General features: G+C 39.9%; 1 protein-coding gene across 1 annotated transcript in view; it reads right to left on the bottom strand.

The window, feature by feature from the left end:
* Positions 1–3,246, bottom strand: part of LOC104623282 (metabotropic glutamate receptor 1-like) — a 123,854-nt gene extending 120,608 nt beyond the window's left edge. The window contains exons 1-2 of the mRNA XM_010290327.1: positions 3,001–3,246; positions 506–642 (exon numbers count right to left, since the gene is read on the bottom strand). Of these exons, the coding sequence (XP_010288629.1) occupies positions 506–642; positions 3,001–3,246 (383 nt within the window). The remainder of the gene's footprint in view (positions 1–505; positions 643–3,000) is intronic.
* Between the last annotated feature and the right edge of the window lie 10,066 nt (positions 3,247–13,312).

The following is a 13,312-nucleotide window of genomic DNA, read 5'->3' as shown; positions in this document are numbered from 1 at the left end:
AGAAAACCTCAGTAAAGTAAAAATCTGCTGCTGGGTAATGGTTACATGTAAGCCTTCATCCTGAATGAGGCAGGTGTATCATCTTGAAATGCTAACTGATATTCTTGTCAGAAATACAAGCACAGGTGAAGTCAGTCCTGAAGTAATGAGGATATTAGTGCTAAATTGCACTTCCCCGATAAGAGAAATGCCAAAATATGGTCTTATGCCAATACATTCTTTCTAAATGTATTCAAAGAGCACACCGAGTGCTTATTTGTTATGTGTCTAACAAGAAGTTTTAGAGATTTATTTATATTCTAATAGAGCTATTTTGGTTCCAACCCTGGATGATATACCATACTTGTAACAAATTTACTTGCTGAACTTAGCCTTTCTGTTCATGACTTATAAGTGAGTACCTTCCAGTTTTCTTCAGAATGCATTAAAAATAATCTAGTGATGCTTAACATTTACTGTTGGTTAGTTCTGCTCATTAGCATTGGTTGAACAATAGGTCACAGACGTTTTCTGTTTCTTGATGAGACTGGAGAAAGTAAACATAAGAATAAGCCTCAACACTCTCTTGTGAATAATCTCTACTGTTTTTTTGAAGCTTACTGTGAATATTATAGTTAGTAAAATTGTTTTATATGTTATATACTTGTAGAAAGAATGCCCAAAAGGGACATCAAAGTAGGAGAATGATATTCTCTTTTCTTTTTTTTTTTTTAATATGAGCAGACATTTCAAAATGAAAGACTGAAGTATATGCTCATGTTTTGGCAATTATGCATTTAGTTTAGCTCACATTTCAAGCACAAGATTTAAAACATTGATGCCAGCTTTGAGCAAGCAAAAATTATACACACACGTACCCTGCTGTGGATGAAGGTTTGAACATAACAACCTGAATGGAAATTTAAAAAGATATTTCTACTGGTTGTCTGGTTTCTGAATCTGAGGGCACAAAGAAATCATAGTCTCTGACATTTCCCCACAATTTTGAGATTTAAACATAGTTATTTTTATTTTTGTGAATGTAACCTAGCTGATATTCACAAATCATGTTTTCGTGGGCTGGGACTTAGAGGGCCAGACATCATAAGATATTCCATAAAGAGTCAGCAAGACTATGAACACTTCCTGATAACCTACATTATCAATGGCTCTAGGAGGTATCTAGAAAGTATGTTAGAAATTAGATTACTTTCTAAAGGGTATTCTCTACTCATTTTCTCATGAAAAAGAAGTTAGTGTTTGGAACTATTCCCACTGAAGTCCTTGACTTCAGTGGCTACACTATCAGATGTTTATTAATTTTTACAAGGACCAAATGAACTATTAAATTTTATTCCTTACTGTCTGTTAACATGCATCATTGAAACAAATATCCAAAAAGCTACTGACCTGAACTATAACCCCAGAGGTAAATGTTCATGGCCTTTAGGGCAATTTTGGCTTATATATGATTTTTAGAGACCAATGCTTTCTGTTTCTGTGAGCCACAGCTCTAGATGTGAATTATATCAGATTTGGAATAACATCTAAGTAAAAAATCTTAGTCTTCTATCTAAAAAACTATACCTAATCATAGCTTATCCATTACCAGAGAAACTGTTCATCTAAATGGAATAAAATTCTGGGGTTTCTTACAAATGAGAAGATAGATAGACTTTTTGATGTATGCTTTATCAAATTCCTGGATATTGTAATCTTATTATTCAGAAGAAAATTATGTGGTTTTAGAAAGAATTGTACTTTCATTTAAACATGTTTAAGAAAGACAGTGGCTGCTTTGCCTTGCATGTCCATTAAAGAATTTGATGAAAATAAATATAATTTCCTAATATTATCTGAACTGTCTACCCTCACTCACAGCCTACTTTTGATTTTGAGTATTATGACCAATCATCTGTAATCAATTGTATCAACGTAGATGGAAGAAACCAGGAACGACGTATTAAACAATTCTGCCTCTTGGATTCATACAAGAAGAAAGCAAGCAAGCCAGAAATGTTTAGATGCTGAGTCTGAAAGCTAGAGATAAGAAGCAAAAAGACATTTTTAACAATTTAAGAACAAGGCCTAGGAAAAGAGAACTGGAATGCATAAGCAAAAATAAAATGTATCTAAACAGAAGTGTTTCATTTTTACAGAATCAACACTTTCAGAAAAGATTTAATTTAACTTTATAAATATTTTTTTCAGTAACAACCCCCCTCCAAAAAGCATTGAGTCAAAATATTTCCAATCACCCCTAAGCTGAAGTCCCAGTTCTGCAAACACTGTCACAGATGGTGACTTGAATATTCACAGTGATGCTTTAAAAGACTTACAGCAGAGAAGTTAAATACATAGAACAAGTGTTTGTAGGATTTGAGACTGACAGAAATATTTTTTTTTCTTAAATCAAATCCTAATTTTGGACGTTTCTCCCAATGATAAAGTTAAGGTGAGATATTCATGCTGGCATTTCCAATTGAGTTCTTACCTCAAGGATTAACACAATATAAATGTTTGAATTACACAATGTTAAAAGGCCTATCTGCTGCTGATTGCGGAAACATTTGAAATGCCTTTCCGCACAGGCTACTGTAGTATCTGCGGATGAAAAGGTGACTTAATGCTGAGAATCCAGGCAGAGCTAATACTGGAAATGAATGTAAAAACTGGATTACCACAAGCAAAGAACTAATCATTAGTTTACTTTGCATAGCTCCCACAGAGGTAATATAAAAGGCTGAACATAGAAGGGCAGACTTGAGATAGAAAAAACTGTCTAAATGCAAGTAGGGCAAAGTGATAAGCCTGAAAACATGAGATATCATAGAGCACTTAAGAACACTGCTTGTGAATTAAGAGCAAAATGAACACTTCATCTGCTCTCCTCTGAATTGCCTTTAAGCTACAGAAGCACAAACTGGGACTGAGCACAGATATTGAGTTAGCCAAGCCCAAAAAAAAGAACAAAACTGTCACAAAACTATTTCACAAAACAGAGAACAGCTGTTATCTGACCTTGGCTGCCGGGAGCGACCGACTCCGTCCGCCAGCGTGTTGCACGCTGACTGAGGAGCGCGGGGTTCTGTGTCCATACGGCTTTGCCAGGCTGCACCCCAGCAACGATGCCTCGGACCTCCCGAGTCCTCCCGCACCCGCGCCCAGGAGCGCTCCGAGATCACCTCTGGCGCTCTCCAGGCCAAACAGGAGAGGCCTTAGGGGCGAGAGGCCCTGGCAGCACTCCTGATGTGGTTCTTCACGCATCGTGCATCCTTGGGGAGGCTTATGCAATGCAGCTACACAGCTCTGTAAAACGGCTCTTTGGAGGGAGAAAAGAAGGACCCTTTGCTGGGTTAAGAAACAGGGGAAAAGACAATTCATGGAGGAAGACAAAAGGATTGTTTTGTTTCCCAGATATTGCAATTTTGCTTTGTCCACACCCACAGCCCTGTGGCTTTCAGACAGCTTCTGAGGAGTTATGTCTGGTGCTTACAAGCTGTATCGTCATCCAGAAGGTCCCAGCAGTCCCTTGTCCCCAGCTCGAAACAATCTGAACCCACACAGGTCATCCCAGCACCGCCTCAGCTGCTTGGTCCTCAACTAAATGCTCCTGGAAAGACGTGCTGGAGGAAAAGAACAGCTCTCTGTTGAAGGCCTGTGAACTAACCACAGCCCCCTGCAAGCACTGGGGAAGATGGGGACAGCCCTGCTTGCTCCCTCCCACCGCCTCATCTTTTCCCAAATTGTACCTGTGACAGCCAAAGCACTTGGAGAAAGCGGGCAGGCGGTGAGGACACTGGCAAGAGGCCCTGCAGGCAGGGCAGAGCAGGGCTGCCGGCCCCGCAAGGCAGGAGCTGGCGCCCCAGGCCCGGGCTGCCCAGCTCCCACGGGCGGCTGGTGGCAGGGCAGGCACCTCTGCCAGGCGCTGCCTGGTTATTGACATGGGAACTCAGGTTGAGCGGGAAAGGCGGGGAGAGGGAGGGCACGGAGAGGTGGGTGACCCTGGATGGCAGGGGGGCAGGTGGGAAAGGGGAGGAGAGAGGCCACGGCCATGCATGTATCGAGCACCTCCAAATACAGCAGCTGCTGAGGATGAGACAGTTGTGCCTATATACTTCGGTGCACACAAGCTCTCCAGAACGTTGTAATTAACCACTGTCAAAGCAGGCTGTGAGATGGCAGACTGCGAGGCAGGTTTGGGTGGCCTACCAGCCTCGGCTTTGGCGCTTTGCTGGCAGTGTAGATGCAAGGTTTTTGGCCTTGACAGCGGGCGAAGGGCAGCATCGACATGGCTAACTCTGATCTCACAGCTGTGGGAGCAAAGGAAAATCCACCTACAGCTGTGCAGGAGTGATCTTCTTGGCGAGAATGTTACAGGGGCCTCCTCAGCCAGTCTGTCCGCTTGCTCCAGTACCGTGAGACCAGGCAGCCCCATGTGTGCCAGCGTTTTTGATGAGGGTCTCCAACAAGAGTGTAGAGGAGTGATGGGGCTTTTCAGGGTCTTCTATGTTTCTGCCTTGGCTGAATCAATAAATGACTACATGGGTGCCTCTTGATCTTGTGACAGTGAGTGTGGTAGATCTGATCTGTGCGCTAAAACACTCCATGTATTCCTCTCCAGCAACAAGAAGATCTACTTTTGACCAAGGGGAGTACAGCAGTTCAACAGATGTACTTCTGTAACGGGGAGTGTTAGAAAATCAGTCCCTGAAGTCCTGACCAGGCACCATGGGAGTATGATCTGAAAGCACAAGACACTACAAATTCCATTTTGGCATTGTATAACCTAGCATCAATGGCATGCCTCTGGAATGAAGTAACATAATGCTCTGTGACAAGATGTAAGCAACAGACAGTGAAAAGATACTGAATCCTTCAGACGCGTAGAATGTTTTCAGGCCAGATATCATCTGCTTCTCGTATCTAATCCAAATACAACCGACTGAATTGATGCTGATACCAAAACACGTGAGATCCAAAAATAAACAAATTTTCAGTTTCTATTTATACTGGACAATTTAATTTCTTCCTTTCTTTCTTTTTTTTTTTTTTTTTTTTTTGGTGGATGGGCTGAAAAGTTCAGTTTCTCATTTGTGTATTGCTATTAAGCTTCAGAAGCACAAATTGGTATTAAGCATAGGTGTTAAGGTGGGCAAGTGTTAAAAGAACAAAATAAAAGAGCAAGGCTATTTATGACAGCAAGCTCATAAAAGGTTCATAAAATTGTTAAATAGCTGGAGAAGAGGGATAGGTCTTCTTAGAGAAACAAATCAGCAGTGCAGACGTTACTGCAAATTGTGTATACCCCTGAGGTCTCACATAAACTCTTTCTCTCTCCAACAAAGCACTTCCGGCACTTGAGTGAAGACCTAGTAGTCCTTTGTACAAGTCCCACATTATCTCCCTCTCCTCTCATAGTATGCAAGATATTTAAATTACATTTGATGATTGTTAGTACAGAACCAAGATTTCACCAAGAGAATATAGAAAACCTTGACAATTCCCATGCTTTTGTAGAAAGAAGATAATGATTCTTCTTAAGGCATAACTAAGTGATATACCAGACCCATACTACTTTGGATGGCACCAATATGTCCCTTTTATTAATTTTAAACATGTTCTTTTTTAGCATGATTTTTCATGCAACTGAATAGTTTGTGTGGTTTGCATGCACTTGCCTATTGGAGAAGTTGATCATGATGTGGTGATCCTATAAAGCAGCTTTAAGTAAATGAGATTTGCCTTAGAGAGGCTATTTTGAAGTGCCCTCTTCTATTAGGTGCTATGATTAGATTGGATTAAACAAGTGATGTTTCTGTAAGTATGTGATTGTATACAGAAACAAACCCACAGCTGCTTGGAACAGGGAAGTTCAGGACATCTCTGAGTCTGCACTACAAGAGGGCAGAGGTGCTCGGCGACTGGGCAAATCCCAGGTGCATGCTAGGGGAATTCAACTGCACAAGAAGTGTTTAGCTGTTTCATTATCAGCAGGATTTCTCTGTTTCTAAAAGGTTGCTATATTTTTCACCATCCATGTGTTCAATAAACAGCAAACAGTGTTTTTGTGCAAAATATGGTCTGAGTGCAAATTTTTCTCTATCTCCTCTGAAACTGTTTGGGGCCTCAGAAGGTAATATTGAAATTAGCCACTGCTCATTTCCTTTGGTGCCATCAGGATCCAGCTCAAGACTTCCCGGTTGCAAAGGCAAAATATCAATGGGGAAGGGAGGGAGAAAAGACTGCTAGTGGTAAATAAAATTATACACAAACTGTTGTCACAGATTTCAGCATATTTCTTTCATGGATTCAACTCAAACCCCTCTAGGATGTTTACCCAGAGGAATAAGGAGATAAGAAGCTCCCTCATGCATGCAACACGCACAACTTCCATGAGCAATGCAAAGCAACTCGCTCCAAGCTGTTGCTCTCCCATCTGGACAGGGAATGAAAGGTGCCCACCAAGGACTGTCTGGCCCTGACTCTATTCTGTTAATGTGATGGCCTCTCTTCCACTGTCACTGCAGCCCCACACAACAGGGTGGGTGTGATGCATCTGGGAGGGTGACTACAAATGCAGAAGGCTGCTCTTGAAATGTCAGCCTGGTGACAGAAATTACTGGCACAACTCTGAGCAAGTTCATTCCTGCAAAACCTTTGGCAACACGGAACCTCAAAATCATGGACAGGATTTGTATGAACATGTACATCTTTTGGACTTTTGTTAGACTTTTCTATGGTCCTCCCTACTTCATAACAACAGTTAGATTAAGTTTTGTATTTTATGGGTATGAGATTTTGTGTCTAAGATTAGTTTTATCCTTAAAAATATCTCCCATATCGCTATGGTATTTTCAAAGGAGCTACAATCTTATCATATGCATCTGTCCAAGTTTTAATATAATCAGAAAAGCATATGGTTATGCATATCAAAATATTATGAGAAGGAAATGCTTTAGGCAGACCTCAATTTCCAGCTTTAATAACCTGACTATTTATATGCTGTTGGAAAACACGCTAAATGACAGTGAGGGACAAAATCTACTCCAAGGATGTGGATTTCACTGATTGAATTCAGGAGTTATGTGCATACACAAGTGCAAAAACAGACACCTAGTGCTTATATTTTTGACATTTTAAAAATTGCTGTTGCAACTTGATGCAGAGAAAGGCCAAGGGATGAAGGTTGTTTAAGTTTGGAAATCGTAATAAATATCAGCAAAACTTGTCTTTTGCCTTTCTTGGTTCCAACATTCCTCTATATATTCTTTGGATGCTCGCTGTCTATACAGAGGCAAGGAGATTGTTTTGCCAGGATAGTTACAGCAGTACAGAAGGACCATGTTTAAAAGCAAAAAAGCATAGTTGACAAGGCGTGCTCATAGGCTTTTAGGAGCCTTAGAGATAAACTGATTATGTCTTCTGAGATAAATTAATTTTAAAAAAAGTCAGTGTATGGAGTGGGAAAATCTAAGAGAGGTATAAAAAACCCAGAAATTGTTACTGAAGTCTGGAGGACCATCAAGTACACCTTATTAATGAGTAAAACAGTCAAGGCAAGATTACCAAGGAATCAGAAATGACAAATGGCCCTGCAAGAAGCTTTTGAAGTCTGCTAAAGGTCAGTTGAAGTGAAAGGTATATCTTTGTATTCTTTTTTCTGACACCTGAAAAAGCTTTATTTTGGCTGATAACTGTAGTATTTTTGCATAAGGGTTTCCATTTTTAGCTATGCAGTTTACCTGCCCTAATCTTAGGTCAGTGCTTTTTGAAAAATTCCAAGCTCTTACTAACTTAAAACCAAACTTTCAAATGGTGCCACTTTTAAAAAGTCTGAAATTATAGGGACTGATTTTCTATTGATTTTATTTTTAAAAAACAGAGTCTCAAGCAAATGATTGCTGAAAAAAATGAGGGCTGCAGGCTTATACAATGCCTCTGAGAATTCTTACAACAGTCTCACAATGGCAGTATTTCCAAACTGTCTTATTGCATCTTCCTTAGCCTACAAAAAGGGCATATCAAACCAATATGACATGCTAAAAACAAAATGAAAGGATTAGAAAGCAAACGAAACAGAATCTATAAAAAATGTAAATTGCTAGACTTTGCTAGAGGTACATTTAACTTCTTATTCAAAGATAATATTTAAATATAGTATTTTTAAGACATCATCTGACAGCCTACTTCAATTATTAAAGAAGGAAAAACAGGCAAACTGTTTATTTACTGAATTAATATATAGGAACCTTCTGAAATAATTTATTGCATATCAGCCTTTAGCCAAAGGAACTGTATCTGATTATTTTTTTGTCCTTTCTGTTGTCTGCTCCCTAAGATTATTCATTCATTCAGTTGTAGGCAAAAAAATACACTCAGAAAACCGAGTAGCCAAGTTCTCAACAGCACTGAGACCTTGTTTGGGGCATACTGCTAATACCCCTCTTTTCTTGGAATCATTCATTGGCCTCTTAACTAGTGCAGTGTCTTTGCGGCTTTTTGCCCTGCACTGCTTGCTGAAAGTAGTTGTGGTCAATGTTTTCCTTGGAATCACTTTCACTCAGTAAGTGTTAAAGAAGCCTCATCGTAACATCTAAAGAAAAGCTCAGGAACAGCAGGACCTTTATTGGGACTTAAATCCAGTTGTGAGGAGTTTCAGTTGGCACTTCTCAAATGCAGATTAGAGCCTCTCAATCACCAGCAAACAAACATCATGACTAATAATTATATCTGAAATACATTGCTGAAATACCTCTGAAATATCTTGTTGGAACACGACTGCCAGCCTTGCTGTCAATGCTACATCCCAAAGAAAGCTGTAATAAGTTTTACAAGAAAGTAACTTGCAGGTGTTCCCCCCTATAGCACTCTATCTTCTGTTAAATCTCATCAACTGTTATAATCAAATAATGTTTGCATTTCCAATGAAAAAATACAACTTGAGACAGAAAAGGCTGTTAACAAAGTCATGCTTTAAAATGTCACCTCACACATTGCCTGGGAAATAGGTTGGATGCTACAGTTTTCCTTGGCAATGTTAATCAGATTAATTACTTCATTTTGCTCACAATCCAAGAAGCTAATGGTTTTGCTATTTTTGTAGTTAGATATCTGCCTATAACAAAAAGCATTGATGGTCAAAGATAAATGGATTTAAGGAAAAAAATCAAAATCTGATTATCTATTCACTGACATCACAGTGCAAGGAAAAAAAATTAAAACATCGCTTTCTGAATTGCATCCACTTTAGTGACATTTTGTTATAGGTGTCAACTCTGTCAGAATATCATCTGTCAAAACGAATTAGTGGAAAATTTAGTACTTCGCTTTTAATGAAGAATAAGATTGTAATGGCATTTCAATTTTCCCTCATCCTCTTGTTAGCACTTGATAAATGCTCTCTTACAAGCACTGCTGCTCTTCTGACATGATGCCTGCACTCTAATCTAGCAAAGCTAAAGTAAGTCAAAGGCAGAAAGTTTTCTGGTTTTCTTAACGTTTCTTGAGATCTCTGCAAGCTATTTTCATCTTGACGACTTAATTTGAGTGGATTAGTTGGGTTTTTCTCCCATCCTAAATAATGTTTTCTTTTGAGTGGATATCTGTATTAGCAGATTAATGAACAAAAAACAGTATTTCAATGAATTACATCCAAAGAACTTCTGTATGCTTATGTATGTATATACAAGAGGGGGATGAACTATTTTGTCTGTTACCTATAGGTTGCTGTAAAAAATTTTTATTTAATCACAAATGACCATTTTTCTTTCTTTTCTTGTAGAGTTGAGATCCGTCATAACCCTACATGGGGAACAGACACTTCCTGTGAGAGATCTGCTGTACTTACGATCCTTGAGAAACAAAATATGATTTTCTTCAATGCAAAACCCAACTGTGGGAACAGCTAAAGGCACAACAATGATTCAAGTGGCCTAAATGTTGACTGGGCAACCTTTCTGAGCAACACCATCAGAGATTTGCCATCTGAACATACACAGCAACAGCCATCTGCTAGGCAGAGAGCTCGGTAACCAGAGCTGACTCAGAGTTTGTCAAAAACGTGAGCAAAAGTGAGGAGAGGACCTGGGATACAGGGCTGGATGAACACTCAGGAGCAGGAGGTTGGTCACTCCTGGCAGTTCCCAAGATGTAGAGGCTGGGAGCCCTGACCACTACTCTCAGGAGCTGTCACTCTGACAGCAGCAGCAGCTACTGTCTCATACACCATCTCTCGCCCTGAATGACACCGACCAGCCCCGCCTGCCAGACCAAGCACAGCCAAACTGGGCAGCAGAGCTCTGCCTTCCTCTGCCTCTCCTGGTAAGCCCTTCCAGCCACATTCTTTGCTTAGATCTGAACTGGTCTTCCTGTCTTGGAAAAAAGGAAATGGCTACAGTCAGTGGTATGGGAGTCCAAAAGGTAACAGAGAAACATTAGAAGCTGGGAACTTCAGAAAGGAAAAGAAAGAAAGAAAAGGATACTGAAAAAGGATAATGACGATGGGTCAGTGCTAGAAGGGATTCTGCAGAACAGGAAGAAGCATTTAATAAGTTTTTATGATCTGTATTTTGGGAAAGAGACAGAATGTATACATACCAGAAGATGATGACGCTGTTGTGGTGATGATGAATGGTAATTTCCCTTCCCAACTCAGAAGGAAATCAAGTGGCAGCTCCAAAAGGCAGGCATTTTAAAGTGGATGTGCTCAGATAACTTCTGACAGAAGTTGCCGATGAGCTCTCTGAACTACTAGGAATGATTTTCAATAGCTGTCAGAAGTTGTAAAGTGCCAGAGGACTGCAACGAAGGCAGTGCTGTGCAATACTTTAAAAGGATAAGTGAGTTAACCTGAGTAATTACAGGTCTGTCAGCCTGACATCCATTTTGGACAAAATAACTCAGGAGCTGACATGGAACTTGAGTAGGAAAAAAATTAAGGGAGTGGGGCAATATAACAGGTGTCAATCATTACGTGTATGTGGAAACTAGATCTTTCAAATTCAGTTATCCAAAATATCTTTTATCAATGGATTTACAAGCTTGGATATTAAAAGTAATAATGTCAATGCAATACAGTTAGATTTCCACAGGACATCTACCTTCATTTTCATGATATTTTGGCTATGAAACCTAAGAATCAGTATTGCACACATAAAATAGGTTAAAATCTGGCTGGTAGTTTTCAACATATACTTGCAGTGAAGGAACATTCAATGAACGGATGTCTCTTTATTGTGTCCCATAAGGATCTGTGCTTAGATTTTACTAGTTAACATTAATCAGTGACCTGAAAAAACAAAAATACAAAAGCATTACCAATAACATTTGCAAATGACAGAAAGATTGGGACACAAGTTACTAATGCATCTAGGTAATTCAGTAAACTGGGCGTAGACTAAGAAATATGCCGTTAAATACACATATAAATTTAAACTCCCAGGAACCAAAAATGCTGCACATACAGGATCTTGGACTCTATCATGGGATGCAATCACTGGCTTGGAGATTATAAGAGATAAGCACTGAAGGTAATGCTGTGGCTAAAAAAATAATAGAATTGGTTTTTAGTTATGTAACTAAGTGTGATACTGTAGTAACAGAGAGATCATACTAACTTAATTCTATTTCACAGCATTATGACTGCTTCTGCAGTAATATCCAGTACTACAAGATAGTGGAAAACTGGTGAAGTTTCAAAGAGTAGCCATCGAGATCATGAAAGACAGGAAGATGTAACTTCAAGTGAGCTATCCAAGGGCTCAGTCTCCTTCTCGGATCAAAAGAAACACTCCAAAGCAACAAACAAAAGCTAAGCATTAAGCAGCTTTTAATTGTAGAAGGAATGAAATTCTGGAACAACATTCCAAGAGAATTATTGGTATTAAGGAACTTACCAGGCTGGATTTTAAAATGGATTAAGTGTACGCATACAACTATACAATGTGGGGAGTCAGTGAAGAACATGCTTGAAGAATCATGTGATTTTGAGTTGGACTGTATCTTGGGAAACTTCTGCTCAAGTGGCACCAAAGCTGGACCTCTGCCTCTACTCTGCATTCCTAAAGTATATTTCCTGTTTCAAAACAGTTGAAGTTTTCATAAAATCGCAGCTTCTCAAACACTTGGGGGTATCTTGAACGTTAAGAAACTTTCAAACTTAAGTGTAGCAAATTTCATTCATCCGTAACAAATCCCTGTAACTTGACAGTACATTTGGTCACACAGATATCCAGGCTACATAAACACGAAGAATCCAATGTGGGAACTGTCCATTAGAGTGCTCTAGGCTGTAAATCGAGATTAAATAATACTGTATTTCTAAGTACTTGACTAGCTACAATTTGAAATGCTAATGCTATTTTCTCTAATGTGATAGTTGTGAAAGCTTCAGTATGCCAACATTACAAACTCAACGAGGCCTCTACAGATATGAAAGTTCAAGTCAAGCAGTTCAGCATTTAGAGCACTCATCAGAGAAGTGGGCAATATGGCTTCAATTTCAACATGAGAGGATAAGAAAATGCATCTTTCACACTGGAGAGTGACTTAATCACTGAAATATGGTGGTTCTTGAGCTGGACTTTACCGAATCTGGCTGCAATGGAGTTAAGTTTCTTCACAGCAGCCTGTACGGGGCTGTGCTTTGGATTTGCAGCTAGAAGAGTTGATAACACACCAGTGGTTTGGTTATTGCTGAACAGTGCTCGCACAGCACCAAAACTTTCTCTTTTTCCCACTCTGCCCCCTCCTTCCCCCACAGTAAGCAGGCTGGGGATGGGCAAGAAACTGCACAGGGACACAACTAGGACAGCTGACGCAAACTGGCCAGGGGGTTACTCCATACTATATGACAATGCGCTAAGCAATAAAAACTGGGGTGGAAGGGAGGTTTGGGCTTCCAAAGGGGTCGTTGTTTGGAGACTGACAGGGAGTCTGCCTGTCTGATGTGGTAAGCAAATTCCTTTGTTTCACTTGGGTATTTTTCCCCCTTCCTGAATCTATTTAGCTGTCTTTGTCTCAACACACAAGTTTTCTCGCTCTTGTTCTTCCTATTTTCTCTCCTCATCCCATTGGTACAGAGAGGGAAGGAGTGAGCAAGTGGCTGTGAGGGTGGTTGGCTGCTGGCCAGGATCAATACACTACTTGGAACAATAAGCACAAAAAAAGTTTTTGCAAAATACAGCAGTGTAACATCTGACAGTAATGCTTCACAAAATAGTATCCCCATCTTCTCAGAGGAGAAGTTGATTAGGAATCTCTTCCAGTTAGTGTGATCAGTGGGATAACATGTCAAAGAGGGATTTGCAGAGGGATCTGGACAGGCTGGATC

This window comes from Phaethon lepturus, unplaced genomic scaffold (genome assembly GCF_000687285.1).
Source record: "Phaethon lepturus isolate BGI_N335 unplaced genomic scaffold, ASM68728v1 scaffold5227, whole genome shotgun sequence".
Taxonomy (NCBI): domain Eukaryota; kingdom Metazoa; phylum Chordata; class Aves; order Phaethontiformes; family Phaethontidae; genus Phaethon; species Phaethon lepturus.
The sequence above is the reverse complement of the archived record's forward strand: the minus strand, read 5'-3'. Positions and strand labels throughout refer to the sequence as shown.